General features: G+C 41.5%; 1 protein-coding gene across 1 annotated transcript in view; it reads right to left on the reverse strand.

Moving 5' to 3' along the window:
• DNAH11 (dynein axonemal heavy chain 11) overlaps positions 1-17,914 on the reverse strand; it is a 358,576-nt gene that overhangs the window by 117,351 nt on the left and 223,311 nt on the right. Inside the window, 2 exon segments of the mRNA XM_040472462.1 lie at positions 1,355-1,588; positions 9,836-9,997. Of these exon segments, the coding sequence (XP_040328396.1) occupies positions 1,355-1,588; positions 9,836-9,997 (396 nt within the window).

Here is a 17,914-nt window from a genome sequence, read left to right on the forward strand (position 1 = left end):
GCACAAATACAGGTATATTCTTTGGCGGGCTTCCCAGCAACTATTCTTACATCACCACATCCTGGAAACTGGCCTGGAAACCTCAGTTGGTTTCTCTTTCCCAGTCGTGGTCCATCTACTCACTATGTACAGATCAGCGCTTCACCGAGAGCCATTCCTGGTTTACAAGATGAAGGGCACAGAGGCAAGAGACGCTCTGGCCTATGGACATGTGAAGGGTGTGGCCGGACAGGCCTTCAGAGTGAGAGGTGCCACTGCAGGCTTCTCCAACTGGCTTGTGGTTTATTTCTAGCCTGGACATAAACAGGCCATTCAGCACACGTGGGGCGAAAACTGGCCCAATCTCCTGAGAAGCATAGGAGTCCATCCAAGATGACAATACTCTGAAGAAGTCTACTGGAATTCCTGGCCTTGAAGGGACCACCATGGAGAATTTTCCCCTCACCAACTCCAGAGCCCAAGTGGCTCAGAGAAAGCTGGGCCAGTTTCCAAAGTCTCCACAATTTCTCATTCTAATTCTTTTCTCCCCCAGTCACCGAGAGGCAGCACAGGGAGCTTTAAAATCTCAATACCTGAACTTGAGAGTAATACAGATCTGGGTTCCAACTCCAGCCTCACAGGTTCTGTGGCTGGTTCTGTCTCATCTATGAAATTAGAGTAGCAACACCTTCTTCATATACTTGTTTACTTTTCAACAAGGAGATGAGAGGACAGATGGAAAGACCCACACATGGTTAACATGTGTGCTAATTCTCTCCTAATTTACTCTTGGAGGTTAAAAGTACCATCCTTCAAGGGAGCAAGCAGATTGAGGATGAAGGCTACAGAGGATACTTTAAACGGAGAGACATGGAGGCCAAAAGGAGATGAGACACCAGGGTCAGAGAAAGCGGCTCTGCTTAGGGACCTCAATCTGAACAAACCACATCATGTCATCAGACAGGAAATAATGCCTCCCTGGGGAGGAGGGGCTTTAGAATCTGAAACCAAAAGGGATCCCACTTCCATTCCAGTGTCATAAAATTCCTAACTATAAACCCAGGGCACCAAAGCCAGCGAATGTAACAGAGGAGTGAGCTGTGCCTGTTCCTCAACATCTCTTCGCTGTCCTGTCCTGAGTCAGGCCAACAAGGGAAGAGATCTCTCGAAACCAGCATGACAGAATAATTGGCCAATCCCTTTCTAGACTTATGAAAGCATGAACGCTGTTTTTTTTGGTGTGTGTCACTAAACTGTGAATTTAAGCAGTAAGCATCTTATATAAACGGGTTGAAATGCCACATCAAAAGTAAGTGTGCATTTTTTAATTTTAAGAGCACACATTTTACTCAGTAATAACACATCCTAGTCATACCTGAGAGGCTGTGGTTTCCAGCTTTTGGATGCCATTCACCAAATGCTCTTTCTTCTGGGATACCTCTTTTTGTTTCTTCTTCAACAGATTCTTAAACAGTGATATTTGTTCTAGAAAACTCTTTGGGGTGGTATAGTTGTGTCTTCTCTCATTCTGGTAATACCGGGTACTCATTTCATTCACGCTAGTGTGAACGTGGGCCATGAAGAGGCTAATAGAATCTTTGTCCAGTGCCTGAAAACATAAACACTGTATTTCATATGCAATTCTCTCAAGTTAAAACAAAAACATAATTTAAAAAAAAAGAATCAGCAAAATTATGGAGTATCTTTTCCTAAAAGCCAGAACAAATTACGGCAGGATCTGGAAAAACTTACTCAGTCTTTAAGAAATAGCCACAGGATGAGAGAGATAACAATAAAGCATTCAGCTTTGCCAAGTAGGGCAAAGGAATTTTGTGCCCTCCACATACCAAACCCAAAGCCAACATAGAACACAAACAAAGCTTTTCCCAACTTGCTTTTTATCTATCAAGTATGTGAAAGAAAAAAATGGTGAAACTGAGACACAGTACTCTAAAAAGTATTTTTGGTGTTGCTTTCAAACTACACTGTAGCAGTCACACACACACACACACACACACACACACACACACAGCCCAAACTGACAAATGTGGTTTTTTAAGAACCCATGGGAAAACAAACAGGATGGGAAGGTATAAAACTCATTGCTTCTGAGAGAAAAATGCCATTTATATTTTCATTTGGAAAAAACAAACAAAAAAAAGAAAACGAATAACTGCTCCTAGAAGATTTACTAGAGAACTCCCCCTCCCCCCACTATACTATTCTTTCTGTTTTGTCCTCTATGACTTCTGAAGTAGTTAACTTTTTAATTTGTGGAGTCACATCTCCCTCATTTTAATGATTATTTATTGCATTCTGTACAAGATGAACCAGGTTCAATTAATCAAGGGAAGCCTAAAAATCAATTAATATGAATTAAATGAGCTACACCAACTCTTAGGAAAGTCACACATAATTTACCAAAGTGTTGTCAATAATGCTCAGACATCTTTGGGAAAATTGCACACAAGTGGCTGGTGATGCAGTTAAATGTTTCAAACCTGCACCATTAATATTACAACCCGGGTGTGCTAAGAGACAGGCCAGTTCCTGGTGCTGAACAACAACTGCTCCTGGGCGACCTCTAACAGCCTCCCAACATCATGACAAATCCGTGAGTGGGTTTCAAATATGTATATATGGGGTTGCTCTGCCTATCCATCTCACTAAATTAAAATTAATGTTCTGTTTTTTTAAAACCAAAGTCAAATACAGAATGATGCAAACCCTCAATATTCTGCATTCTCGAGTTCTGAGCTATGTGCATGTTACCAAATAGTGGACTCAGAATCTAAACTTATAAGGAAATTAGAGAACTCCGTATAAATAAGATCCTCTGAGGGATTTTATTTTTAAAAGGACTTCACTGCAAAATAAACACGGAGAGAAAATTCATCCCTGTCCTATCTTGTTTGAATGAACTAAAAGGGAGCACATGTCTTTTACAGTGTAAATCCTTCCCTGGCCAAGTCCGACCTCCTCACGTGGGGTGCGGGTTGCGGGGGAGGACCTGGCCTCTGCCCAACCATGATCCTTATGAGGAGGCTCCTAGGCTGCCCTGAAAAGCTCTCTCTGACAACAGTTTCATTTGTAAATCTGCGATGGAAGAAGTGGTTTCCGGTAGAGCTGGAAGTGGCCCGAGACAACTTGTCTCAATGGGGCAAAATAACTATTGTTATCGGGCTTAACAAAATGGCACAGCATGGGAGACTTGCAGAGCCAGGGAGCAGCTGGTTGTAATTCACACTGTTTTTCAGAAAACTCTAATCGTTCCAGAACAGACCTCTTTGATGACTGGTCTTCCCTGCATTCTCAATTTGTCACTTTCTCTTATGATAAGGTCAGTAGTGACAGCACTTCCTGACATTAACAGCTGTGGCTTTTAAAAGGGTCATTGTAGAACTACTAATTGCAGTAATTTCATTAGCATAAATTATTTATTCTGCCATTCATTTATCTCCAGTTTTCTTTTTTTTGGGGGGGGGGTGGGGAGTGCAGGGAGGACATGGCTGCCGATGCGGCTGCAGAAAAGGCAATGCAACGCGTATTTTTCGTTTTCAGAGACCCAAGTGAAGAATATCACTCCTGCTACATTTGGCCCCTAATGGAAACCAGCTGATCCCGTTCTCTAGTCATTTAGCAGCCCATCACAGGAAAAGCAAAAACACAAATAAGCAAACTGCCAGTATCAAATGGTTTCTAAAACCAGGGTTTCTCCACTAAGATGCCCTGGAAAACAACGCTGTATCCATCGCATCATCAAATACACACAGGAAACTGCTTTTTCCTCACATTTAGACAGAAGTTTAATTTTTACTCTCTCAGCTGGCTCACTGTAAATGCAGAGATATATCTGCTCCTTGCAGCTACGGTTCTCATGCCGTAGCAGTCACTGCCACACCAAGTACCCCCCACCACCCGACTCTTAGAGCAAATGCCCAGTAGGTCCCTGTTGGTGAAAATGACGTATAGCGCGAGTCAAACGAAAACCAACACCGGAGGCCACGCCAAATCAAATATCCTAAGAATGTTATACCTTCCCCAGACCAGCTGGTCCCAAGATTATACTGGTCTGTACTTTTAAATTCAAGAGCAACTTTCAAGAGCGTCGCCTTCAAGGAAAGGGAGGAGAAGGGACAAAAGAGAATGGAGGTGAAAAGGAGGCAACTTTTTTAAGTTAACCTTGGGATCATTTTGTCACATGTGATGTCATTATACCTACCATCCACCATGAAAGTTTTCCTCCGAAGTTATTTCTATGTTAATTTTTTACAGCTTTATTGAAACATAGGTGAGATACAAAAAAAGTACATAGTTAATATCTGTTATTTCTTTAATGATTCCAAACTGCTGGGTTTTAAAATCTATTGTTTGTACTTTTTAGCTCCTTTGGGGGCAGTTAATAATAGAAACTAATTAGATACTGGGGCTGTAAAATTGGTTTATTAAATGAAATTTAATCGTATATAAAAACGAGCAGTACTGCATTTGAACACCTCTCCTGAGCTCCTCATGGTGCTGATTCCCTCTGAGAAAAAAGATTCTGGAGGCATCCAGGGACGCCGGTTTCGAGTCCTACGACGTGGGTTAGATTTCCAGTTCTGTACAACGGGCCAATGACGGCACTCCCTGTACTGCCTCCTGCCCACAAAATCAGAGCTTAGACTTGTGGCACTCCTTTTTAGTCTGCTTTTCTTCCTTTCCCTGGATTCCTTTTTCAGAATAGCCAAACGTTTCTGCAAGAGTCCAGAGCAGGATTTAAGACTGTGGGGTTCTGGCATCAAAGTGCTGAGGGCGCCCTTACCTGCGGAGTGATCTTGCGCGATGGCCTGCATCCCCTCACCTGTGCCATGGGGAAGCCGGGGTCCCTGCGTAGAAGGGTGGTGAGCAGCGGTGGTGGGTACATCTGCCACTGGTGATGGTGACAGGGCACCAGTGTTGGTCCTCCTAAGATTACTTCCAGCTGACAGAGCAGCCCCAAGTGTTAAACGCAGCGCCCAACAGTTTTCTAAATCACACACTAGCGTCTCATTTTTTTTGTTTTTTCACTTTGCCTGGCGAATACATTTTGTTGTTTCTTTGGTCGTGTTTTTAAATTTTTATCTCTAATTTTAGGGGCTAATTTCCAAGGCCAAGGGCAAGGCCAGGTCCAGCCTAAGCCAGCAATCTGCAAGGAGAGTTTCTCGGCAATGAAAAGGTAGTGTCAGTGGCTCCCTAACACAACATGAAAACACAGAAACAACTGAGGACTGTGACAGGGGGGTGAGGAGGTCAAACAGGGCGCAGCCAAGCCTCCCAGAGGGAGCAGCCAAGGCAGATGACGTAGCTGGTTCTGGGAAGGCCAGCACTACGGGAAAGCCACAGAACTATAGCTTGGAGGGAGCGATGCTTACCAGCATAACCGGATTCTCGGGCAGCTATAGTAAGTGGACCCCACTTTCCAGGTAGAGGGGATTCCCAAAGTTTCCCTAACTGCAAAAACTCTGGAAAGTGGCATTCTACCAGTTTTTGGAGTTCTGTTCTTAAATCGATTAACGTGCACAGAGAAAGAAATGCATGATGAATAGTGTACTGGTGCGCATGCACAAAGGAGAAGCAGGCTGAAGAAGGCGAAAGGATGTTAACAACCACGTGGGCCTTTTCTCATCTGTCTGAATAGAGGCTTAAGCCAGTTAGAGACTTAGGCAGATTCAGGATAATTTTGACTGCCTCTGCTTCTGTCTTCATCTTTTAAAATGACTTCAGTACTCCTCAGGAGGAGATTTCCCCCCAAATTCATTGAATTTCTACTGCACAAGGCTTTCAACTTTTAAATTTGTATTGAACAATCCTCATTTATATTTCAAAGAAAACAAATGTGCTAAAAGTCAGTGAAAAAAATCACTGCTAACATACCTATCACTAACAAAATGCTGTTTGCTACTCTTCGTGCTGTCCCCTACTGTTTTAAAAAGGAACCCAAGAACCAACGAAGAAGCCAGTCTTCACGTATAGCGGTAAAGTAACGTTCCTCTATGAGCGGACATTTTCCACGATCAGATTGGCAAATGGTAGTAAAACATACCATTCTTCTGTTACCAGACACTGTGACAAGTTCTGAACCGAAGAGGTGGGAGGTGGGTGGAATGAAGTCATTTCGCTGAAAAAGCTGGTGGTACTGACCTTACGGCATTATTCAGTTGTATCACGTCAAAAGGAAGGAGAATTTTAACCTGCCAGTCGGCCACTATGCCCGGAAAGGATGGGCTCCCCTTCATCTTGCTCTGATCTTTCCGAGAATGGAGACCCCTCCGGATGCAAATCTCACTCCTCCTCAGTGACAGTGCTCATCTTTTCATTTCCAGTCAATAATTTCTGCTTTCCTCAGGCCCAGTTCTCAAGTATGTCTATTATCCACTTTGACTCAAAAACTAACAACAGTACTCATCTTTTAACACCTGTTTCTCCCGCCTTGTTTCTTGACGGTTCCTAACTGTGACCCACGGACTTTTGGGTAAGGACTCCTCCCAACTGCCTCCTCACAGCGTGTGCAACCCGGTCCCCCGGGATACCCAGCGCGTCTTTCCCTTTCTCCCTCCTCGCACCATGTCCTTCCTCATCTGCACTTCCAAACCTGAGGACTGAGGAGTGTATGTTGACACAAAGCCTGTGGATAAATACCCGGTGATACTTCAGGACCAAACTATTTTGGTTGTCTGACAGCTGTGGTTTAGCTCAATACCAGGTAGCAGGAAAGCAGCACAACCCTTTACTTAGATGCAGGCAGCCGATACCCCTGGGTGCTAAGCGTGTACAGACTGAAAAGTCTACGTCAACCCACAAAAAAAACCCGCTTGCCTTTAATGAATCGTTTCTCTGTGGCTGGAGGGGTCACCTTGGATAACTATCATATACTCAGCAAATAAAGTCAATAATTAAGAAGCACCTAAATTATGCTGATACCTTTCAGTCTTAATGATGAAAATCAAAACTAAGAAAATGAGCAAATCAGTGCCCATTCAAAAAACTTAAAAGCTATTTTTGACCTCTGCAGAAAAGGCACCACACATTTTTAGAAGAAGACAGACACGTGCATTCTGAATTATAATTACTGCTCCTAAGCAGCAAATTGGGAAGGTGGCAAAGTTAAACAGGCACACGCAACTGAAATGAAATCATCCAGCTGATCTGTTTTTAGGCATAATTCAGCGCAACAGAAATGGTTAAGTGCTTTTAAAATTCCTCCTTGACAAGCAGCATCCTATAGGAGGCGTCATGATACCACGAGACAGAGCTCAGCACCTGCCAGGAGCCCTCTGCACTTAAAATGATGCAAATCCTGCCTCATCCAGCAGATGTCAATGGTCACTGGCGTATCAGAGCTCCTTCAGCAGTAACTGTTTTTGAAGTGGCTCCTAACCTTGTAGGAGAAGGCTTGCATCATGGGAGCGAGGGCAAGGAACTTAAAAAAAAAGCACAGTGCCAAACGTTAAGTTAAACCAAGTTACTAGCTTTGGGTTCCTTCCATTTGGGAAATTAATATTAAGAAATGAAGTGTACTGGTCTTTTCTCTAGCTAACCAGTGTGATAAAATGAAGTGTATAAAACAGAATTTTGCTACCAAGGTACATACTGATTCTCTAATAAATTGGTATTTTTGAACCCTTCTTATAATTATTAGACCGAACAATGCCCTACCTAATTCGAGTAATGCAGTCAGCCTAGCAAGAGCTTGAGATTTTGGTGGGTTAACAAGTGTCACTATTATTTGTCATGTTTGATGGTTTTTCAGGTTTCAAAGTACAAAATATTTCTGGCAGACTTTATCTAGTGCTAGTGCTCATGTCCATTAAATGGGGTTCTTTTGACTCTTCAGGAAAACACTGTAAATGGTGCAAGCAGTGTTGCAGACAAAGTAACCACTCCTGGGAGTGTCTACCATTCCACTTACCTATTCATGAGAACAAATTTACATAAATTTCCCCAAATGTTCTTACATGTTCTTAGTGCTACGCAAGGCCTCCTGAACAATGGGAAAAAGTGAAAATCACTTAAAAAAATCAAACTACAGGGGTCCCTGCCTGGGTGGTTCAGTGGGTTAAGCATCTGACTCTTGGTTTAGGCTCAGGTCATGAGGTCAGGGTTCGTGGGTTTGAGCCTTGTGTCAGGCTCTGTGCTAACAGTATGGAGCCTGTGTGGGATATTCTCTCTCCCTCTCTCTTTGCCCCTCTCCTCACTCACTCTCTCTCAAAATAAATATACTTACAAAAAATCCAACGATACATTACTATTATTCAGTCTTTACCCAGAAAGCCAGTTGCTGTTGTTTTAAAAGTCCAGGTAAGTGCATTCAACATTAGGGGTGAGTGAAGAGACAGGCAACAGAAAACACTTTCTGCATTTGGAAAAAAGAGTGAAACAGAAGAGATCATTTTTTCCATTTATTTACAGAAATGTTTTAAGTGTGAGAAAAGGATAGAGGGAGTATTTGAATGTTATAAAGGCTTTATCATATGCATGTTTTTTTAAAAAATGTTTTCAGTTTATTTTTGAGAGAGGCAGTAAGTGAGTGGAGCAGGGGCAGAGAGAAAGGGGGACAGAGGATCTGAAGTGGCCCCGTGCTGACAGCAGAAAGCCTGATGTGGGGCTCGAACCCACCAACTGTGAGACCATGACCTTGAGCTGAAGGTAGCCGCTCAGCTGACAAAGCCGCCCAAGCGCCCCTGTCATAGGCATGTTTTTGATGCTGTGTGACAGGTCTTCCTTGACACTCCCGGCACTTAAGTAGATTAGCGGACATTTTAGAAAAGGCAATAAACTGTATTACAATAAAGCTATCTACAAAAATAAGAAGCAGTAACACTAGCTGCATACAAATAATTAAATATGTAAATATGTCCAGGTTTGCAACCATCTGGCCATCAAAAGACAGAGAATTCAACAAAATGGGAAAGGGCTCTTTGGAAAAGTGACAGGCTCTTAGGAGTAAGGGAGGCCACAGTGGGATGTGTCTGTTTCTAATAAAGCTTCAAGTGGGAACAGATATCATCTCTTACATAGCCCCGATTCTATTTTTGGTTCTGAGATATTCTAGCCCTACCACTCAGTGGAATCAGAAGACAAGCCTCCGTGGGCAATGTTCACAATTACCACCCTTCCAAACTATCTAATCAGAAAGGCACTAGATATCAAAAATTTCTAGAAAGTGTAAATGATACCTTTTTCCCTCTGAATTGGGAAGTACACTTGAAGTGCTTTTTGTTTGTTTTTTAGTTTCATGCAACCATTTAAAAATGTAATAGGATGTGCAAATTTCATTACGGTCAAATGACAAACATAATTTATAAAACACAAACCCCTAAGACAAAGAAACAGATATATATTATCTGACTCAGTGACTACAGAATTCATGGTGCTGATTTTTCACCCATTATTAATGTAATGAGAAAAATCAACAATTAATTGCCTTACTTTGTTAAGATCAAGCATTGCATGACTATGGGTGGCTACTTTTCTGTTTGGGTTTTTATCTGTGTATGTGAAGGATTCATGTTCAGCAAACCCTATTATGATTCAAGGAACAAATGATCCTGGCTTTCTGGTGAGTCAGTCTAAGTAAGAACACACTCATGTGCCATGTGCACACATGTGTGCACAGACCCCTCAACCTGGTACAAAGAGGTCAATCACCATATTCCATAGAACGTAAACTAAGAAAGACAATTTTACCATCTTAAACAAAAGGCTTAACTTTTCTATAGGAGGTGTATTTTGGAAATTACTTCTTTATTGAGGACTTCTGGTCGGTGAGTGAGTGAATGTGTGTGTGTATGTGTGTGCGTGAGAGACACAGATTCAGAGGTTGACATCGCATTACCTCAATTCCCTTCGTTTCCTCAATGAACCGCCTGCTGACTGAGACCAGAGCTTCCTGCGGCCACGCATGAAACCAGTCAATAGCCGTGCAGTTAAGTATGGCTGGGAACTTCCGAGCTCTCCCTCTTAGCGTGTGACCAACGGGAGAGAAACACAGAATGATCTGTGGACACATGGGGGCAGGGAAGAAAGAGGAGGGTGATGAGTGAGCAAAGAATTACATTGCAATCCTAGACAATGAAAGCAAGGAGCGCAGCCAAGCATGACATTAAACTATGCTAAAGCACTACAGAGTGAAAAGCGACATTAACCTCCTTGCTAATCAAAGAATAAACCTGCCCCCAGTGGCTGCTCCAGTGAATATACAGAAACGCTGCTATGCACTTTCCTTAAAACGGGTCCCTCTCCTTTTAAACATTTTTGGTAATTATCATTAATAGTGAGAAGTGTATTCTTTTCTGTTACACAAGCAACATTATAGTCACAGAAAAAAAATAAATATCCAAACCAAATCACCAAGATAAAGTAACACCAATACCTTCATCTTCTGGCTCCTTCCATTCTGCAATTCATCAGATTCAATCATACTTTGTAATTTACTTAAAAACAATTTGTATCATATTGAAGGTTTACTTTTTTCCCATTTAAAATAGATATACCCAGTTTCATTCTTCACATTTTTCAAGGAGTAAAAAATTCAGTTTATACATGCTCCTGATGAGACACTTTTAAGTTTCTGGTTTAAATCTAAAGCTCTATTTAGGTATTCAATGATTTAAGAATTAATGTCTATGTGAATACGTTTCCATATTCTCTGTAGTGACAGAGGGATTTGATCTGGCACTAGGGTCTGAGTTTGGCTGGGATCATGGCCACAGCTCAGGGAGGGGGTAGAAAGGACCTCAGGAGTCAGGTGGGTCTGACTGTCCCTTCTGGGCATCTCTGAGTGTGACAGGGCTCCCACATGAGATGCCCCGTGTGAAGGGCTTGGCACAAAGAAGGCGTACAGACAGCATTTCTTTCAACCACTCCCTCTTCTCCTGAGTTCCTGTGGACTTGAGGCACCAGAGTAGTGATGCCAGCTGGGGTAAGGTCTGAGAATGACAGTCCTGGTTTCCTCTTCTCCGGAAATGGTATGGACTTGATAGAAAACAAAGCTTACAGCTCGCTCAACACAATATCTAACACTCTGAGGTCAAGCAACTAATGCAATCATTTTTCAAATGATAGGATTTTTTTGGTAGAGCATTTCAAAAATTCACATCACAAAAATCTCCAGCATACAGGAAGCCATACAGTATCTTACTTAATGGGTGCCTTTACTATGTTTATTTTACATACTGTGGCTCTTGAAAAACTCACGACGGATAACTTCTGGTATGTAAAACGTTTAACAATGCATAAGCTGGCTGATCATTTATTCATTATACACAAGAGCCTAGTTACAAATGAAGGAACTGCTCTAATACTGCGTGTGCTGAGTGAACGGGACTTCAGTTACAATGCATAATTTTCACTTATGTCACCGTTCTTAGGTTTCTCCTACCTGCCTTCTTTTTTCCCTATACTTGAACATCTAGGACACAAAGAAATATTCGATTTCCACACCCAACTTATCTCTTATTCCTGGCAATTTCAGGAGCTTTATTTATTAACAGTTATAGCAAAGGCAAAGGAAAAACAAAGGCTCCTTTGAGATCTGAAATATCTCCATCCCTTTTACACACTTACTGAATTTCTCTTGTTATGGGTGTATTACCAGGTCTTCACAGTTTGTGACAAAACAAAGTACTGGAACCCTGTGTGCTCAGTCTCGGGAAAAAATATTTTGAGTTAATATAATGATATACCTTCATTATTTATTGAAAGATAATAGAGAATCCTCATTTAAAGAATTATTTTTCTTTTCAACAATTTTACAACTGAAGACATTTTTTCCCTATGCTATTTATTATGGCTGAAATAAGGATCTCCATAACACCAGCTACGTTTTACATGGAAGGTGGTTGGCAGGACATCAATGCTTCTCAAAAGGATTGTTAGGAGCTGGTTAGAAAGGCAAATTCTTGGACCCATTCTGTACCTAAGGAATTAGACTCTGGATGGGCTTTGGCAAGCTGTTTTCAACAAGGCCCCCAGGTGACTCCGACACCTGCAGGTATAACCTAATAGTTTAAACATTTCTAAGGGAATATTTAAATAAAATGCTTACATTTTCAGTGCTTTTGCAATTGGTAAAACACATGGAATATAAGTATGCCTCTGTCTGGATACAGAGAATTTTAAATAAATTAGATAATCATGAGTAAGCTAAATTCTACCATCTGAAACAAACCTTGGGAACTAATTTACAGAAATATGCTTGGTTATCAGTGCTTTCGAAGAAGGGAAAGGGCAGTACCACACCAACCTCGGGCACTGTAGCTGTTGACCCAAATCATTACCCAGTCACTTCTAGTTTTGCGAGAAATATAGCACAGAATCCCTCCTGCTCTCCAGCTTTCGTGGGTAGTAGTCCCGTGTGAGAGGTGTCCACAAGTCCCTGCTCATGTCTGGAAACTGGCGGTTGTTCTATTCTTTTCTAAAATGGTCTCCACGTGTTTCAATTATGAGCATGGAATGGAAGTCAACTCTGCCAGCTGCTCATATGGGATGTGACTACGGGCACGTTTCTTAATCGTGCTGTATTGTCCTCATCTCCAAAAAAGGAGAAATCACAGTTACCTCCCAGGGGCACCAGGAAAACATACCGATATATATCAAAGTCTTCCTCACAGTTGCTCAAGCATGAATGGGGCTCCATAAATAAACTCCATGCTGTGCTACTTTTTCATTTTATTTTTTTCAATATATGAAGTTTGTCAAATTGGTTTCCATACAACACCCAGTGCTCATCCCAAAAGGTGCCCTCCTCAATGCCCACCACCCACTTTCCCCTCCCTCCCACCCCCATCAACCCTCAGTTTGTTCTCAGTTTTTTCCCAATATATAAAGTTTATTGTCAAATTGGTTTCCATACAACACCCAGTGTTCATCCAAAAGGTGCCCTCCTCAATACCCATCACCCACCCTTCCCTCCCTCCCAACACCATCAACCCTCAGTTTGTTCTCAGTTTTTAATAGATAATGCTTTGGCTTATGCCAAAATGCTTATGCTTTGGCTCTCTTCCACTCTAGCCTCTTTTTTTTTTTTTCCTTTCCCTCCCCCATGGGTTTCTGTTAAGTTTCTCAGGATCCACATAAAAGTGAAACCATATGGTATCTGTCTTTCTCTGTATGGCTTATTTCACTTAGCATCACACTCTCCAGTTCCATCCACGTTGCTACAAAGGGCCATATTTCATTCTTTCTCATTGCCACGTAGTACTCCATTGTGTATATAAACCACAATTTCTCCATTCATCAGTTGATGGACATTTAGGCTCTTTCCATAATTTGGCTATTGTTGAGAGTGCTGCTGTAAACATTGGGGTACAAGTGCCCCTATGCATCAGTACTCCTGTATCCCTTGGGTAAATTCCTAGCAGTGCTATTGCTGGGTCATAGGGTAGGTCTATTTTTAATTTTCTGAAGAACCTCCACACTGTTTTCCAGAGTGGCTGCTCCAATTTGCATTCCCACCAACAGTGCAAGAGGGTTCCCGTTTCTCCACATCCTCTCCAGCATCTATAGTCTCCTGATTTGTTCATTTTGGCCACTCTGACTGGCGTGAGGTGATATCTGAGTGTGGTTTTGATTTGTATTTCCCTGATGAGGAGCGACGTTGAGCATCTTCTCATGTGCCTGTTGGCCATCTGGATGTCTTCTTTAGAGAAGTGTCTATTCATGTTTTCTGCCCATTTCTTCACTGGGTTATTTGTTTTTCGGGTGTGGAGTTGGGTGAGCTGTTTATAGATTTTGGATACTAGCCCTTTGTCCCATATGTCATTTGCAAATATCTTTTCCCATTCCGTTGGTTGCCTTTTAGTTTTGTTGGTTGTTTCCTTTGCTGTGCAGAAGCTTTTTATCTTCATAAGGTCCCAGTAGTTCATTTTTGCTTTTAATTCCCTTGCCTTTGGGGATGTGTCGAGTAAGAAATTGCTACGGCTGAGGTCAGAGAGGTCTTTTCCTGCTTTCTCCTCTAGGGTTTTGATGGTTTCCTGTCTCACATTCAGGTCCTTTATCCATTTTGAGTTTATTTTTGTGAATGGTGTGAGAAAGTGGTCTAGTTTCAATCTTCTGTATGTTGCTGTCCAGTTATCCCAACACCATCTGTTAAAGACACTTTTTCCATTGGATATTCTTTCCTGCTTTGTCAAAGATTAGTTGGCCATACATTTGCGGGTCTAGTTCTGGGGTTTCTATTCTATTCCATTGGTCTATGTGTCTGTTTTTGTGCCAATACCATGCTGTCTTGATGATGACAGCTTTGTAGTAGAGGCTAAAGTCTGGGATTGTGATGCCTCCTGCTTTGGTCTTCTTCTTCAAAATTACTTTGGCTATTCGGGGTCTTTTGTGGTTCCATATGAATTTTAGGATTGCTTGTTCTAGTTTTGAGAAGAATGCTGGTGCAATTTTGATTGGGATTGCATTGAATGTGTAGATAGCTTTGGGTAGTATTGACATTTTGACAATATTTATTCTTCCAATCCATGACATGCTGTGCTACTTAAAAAAAAGAAATACTCTCCACACCTTTACAGGTAAGGTGGAATCAACTCGAGTTATTGCCTCAAGGTACATTACTATGGCGGGGGGAGGGGGGAGTCATCCTGATAATTTTCCCATTATATTTCCCTTAATTTCCTGAGATTAATACAGCAAAGGGTTTTTAAGTAATAAAAACACAGATAAGTGAAAACAGGGTGTTAGCTTATCTATAATTCACTTTTTGGGGTTTACTGAGGTATAAGTGACAAAATTCTAAGACACTGAAAGTGCAAAGTGTGACAATTTTATACACATAGACATGGTCAAAGGATTCCCCCAATTGAGTCAATTAGCACAACCATCACCCCATATTTTTATCTTTTGTGGTCAGTGTTGTTGAGAACATTTAAGTTCTACTCTCTTAGTAAATTTAAATGACACAACGTGGTGCTTTCAACTGTAGCTACCATATTACATGTTAGGTCCTGAGATCTTATTCATCTAATAATTGAAACCTTATGCCCTTTTACCAATTGCTCCTTATTTCCCGTACCCATTGGCAATATTCTGCATGTAAGTGATACCATGCAGTCTTTCTGTTCCTCTGCCTGGCTTATTTCACTTAGCGCATGCCTTCAAGTTTAATCCACGTTGTCGCAAATGACAGGATGTCCATTTTCCTGAAAATTCTATTTGTGTCCGGGTGTGTGCATAGCTCACATTTCTTGATCCATTTGTCCACTGACGGACACTTAGGTTACTTCTATACCTTGGCTATTGTCAATAATGCCGCTGTTAACATAGAAGTACAGGTATCTCTAAGATAATGGTTTTGATTCCTTTAGCTATACTAGAAGTGGGATTTCTAGATCATATAGTACTACTATTTTTAAGTTTAAAAAAATTTTTTTACATTTATTTACTTCTGAGACACAGAGACAGAGCACAAGTGGGGGAGGGGCAGAGAGAGAAAGAGACACAGGATCCGAAGCAGGTTCCAGGCTCTGAGCGATCCGCACAGAGGCAGACACGGGGCTCGAACCCACAAACTGTGAGATCATGACCTGAGCCGAAGTCGGATGCTCACTGAGCCACCCAGGTGCCCCAATCTACTATTTTAATTTCTTGAGCAATCTCCTTACTGTTTTCCATAGTGGCCGTACCAGTTTACGTTCCTGCCAACAGTGTATGCATCATCATCAGCAATTGTGACTTCTCATGTTTCTGTTAACAGCCATTCTACGAGGTGTGAGGTGAAACTATTTACTATTTAAATAGTTGGTAGAATTCACCAATGAAGCCATCTGGTTGTATATAACTTACTTTTGAAAAAACTTCAATCTAGTATGATACGCATGTGGATACTCATTTTATGTATTTGGGCCACTGGTTAGTATCTAATGTAGTCCAATGGAAACTATAGAGGCTAGGGATGCAGAAGCAACATTTCACATGAGGGAAACCCACACTGCAAAGTCAGCTACCTGAACTCTCAGCTAAGTCCTTTCATCAACGTAAATGGTTGATTAGCTGACATCATGAATACTGGATTTGATTTTATTTATTTGAGAGAGTGAGCGTGCACGTGAGTGCAGGGGAGAGGCAGAGAGAGAAAGAGTCCCAAGCAGGGTCTTCGGTGACAGCACGGAGCCTGAGGCAGGGCTCAAACTCACAAACCATGAGATCATGACCTGAGCTGATATTAACAGCTGGATGCTCAAAAAAAAAAAAAAAAAAAAAAAACAAGAGTCAGGTATTTAACAGACTGAGCCACCCAGGTAGGTACCTTTGGAGTTGATTGTTTTACTGATGAAATGAGTAGTATTCAAGATACCTGAGGAAAATAAAAATATTATACTTCCATCTCCACTGCTGTACGAACAAAAGAGGAAAATCGAGATACTGAAGTATTCCAGCAATTATACTACTGGCTTTTTGGACTGTGATTTTGACCAGTCCTATGGTAAACAGTTTACAGAAAGATTCTTTTTATGCGATTCCAGCTGAATCCTACCATGAGAATATTGCCCCAACTGCCCCCGAAGAATCCTTCTAGTAAGAGCTATTCAGTTTCCTAAAAGAAAAGAGCTAAGACTGCAATAAGCTTACAGAGCTGGTTTTTAAAACTTTAAGACCTGTTTTAAGTTATGTGCTACACATAAACTCTATGTGTACCTGAGGTCGGTCTGAGACTTCCTTTCCTTAAAACACACCTTGAGTTGGGATAGTGGGGGACAAGAGCCCCCCACCCTGGAACAGGTGTCATGTACCTGTAAGTACTGAAAGTCACTGAAATATATACCTCCTCCCAAAGAGTCCCTGACAACGCAAATGACCAAACCGGCTGAAGTTAGTTCCCAGCAGTGGACTGAAAGAAAAGTCAACTAAGAAAATAAAGTCAAAAATGCCTCAGACAGCTGTGTTCTTTTCTAAAAGCAAATTCCCACAAGTAAAAAGCAAACCCTGAAATCACCATCTATGTATTTCCTACAGCTCTAACATTTGGACGTCAGGAACTTGCTTTTGGAATCCATACCATAGAATTTTCTATCCCTTTCTTCCCCCTACACAGGTGTTATGACTCATTTGCAATAACCCATTTTCCATTGTGCTTTGTAATACATTTCGATTTCTTTTGGGTAAGATCTCATCGTAAGTACATACTTATTTGTATATCACTAACAGGACTCAGTCCATTTCCTCTTGTAATGGAAATCTGAATTGCTACCGTCACTCTGCATTTTTTTTCTAGTTGATATACTGTCAGATAGAAGTAACCCTCCCACATATTTACTTCAGAAGCTTCTATCCATAACTTATGTTTGCATTTATCCTCAAAAGTCTAAGCATTTTTCAAAAATGATAAGATCTGAATCTTACTGAGAAAATTCTCTTAGGAACGGAAGTTTAGCATACAAACTCTTCCCTTGTTTGAATGTTTCAGTACCATTTTATCATCCTTATATTATCCCTCTATCAGCCCCTATCCAATAACCTTTTAATTTCAATTACCTTCACGAAATCCAAAAGCATCTTCAACATACACACATGCAATACATTTTTATGCTTTGTTTTCTTTTTAGATAACACACAGTGAAATCATTCGCACACCCTTTTACTTGTGACTATTGGTCAGTGCCAATTTTTATAAGAGGTAGTATCTTACACTGGGAAATTTTACTTCTTTTTTTTCAAAAAACAAAACTCTTCAATTCAGAAAGAAATTGTACGTGGAATCTCAATAAAGAGCAAGGAGCGGGGCCCCTGGGTGGCTCAGTGGGTTAAGCGTCCGACTTCAGCTTAGGTCATGATCTCGCCATTTGTGGGTTCGAGGCCCATGTCGGGCTCTGTGCTGACAGCTCAGAGCCTGGAGCCTGTTTTAGATTCTGTGTCTCCCTCTCTCTCTGCCTCCCCTGCTCGTGCTATGTCTGTCTGTCTGTCTCTCTCTCTC

Source organism: Herpailurus yagouaroundi, unplaced genomic scaffold (assembly GCF_014898765.1).
Source record: "Herpailurus yagouaroundi ecotype Mexico unplaced genomic scaffold, PumYag 100, whole genome shotgun sequence".
In the NCBI taxonomy this organism is placed as follows: Eukaryota; Metazoa; Chordata; class Mammalia; order Carnivora; family Felidae; genus Herpailurus; species Herpailurus yagouaroundi.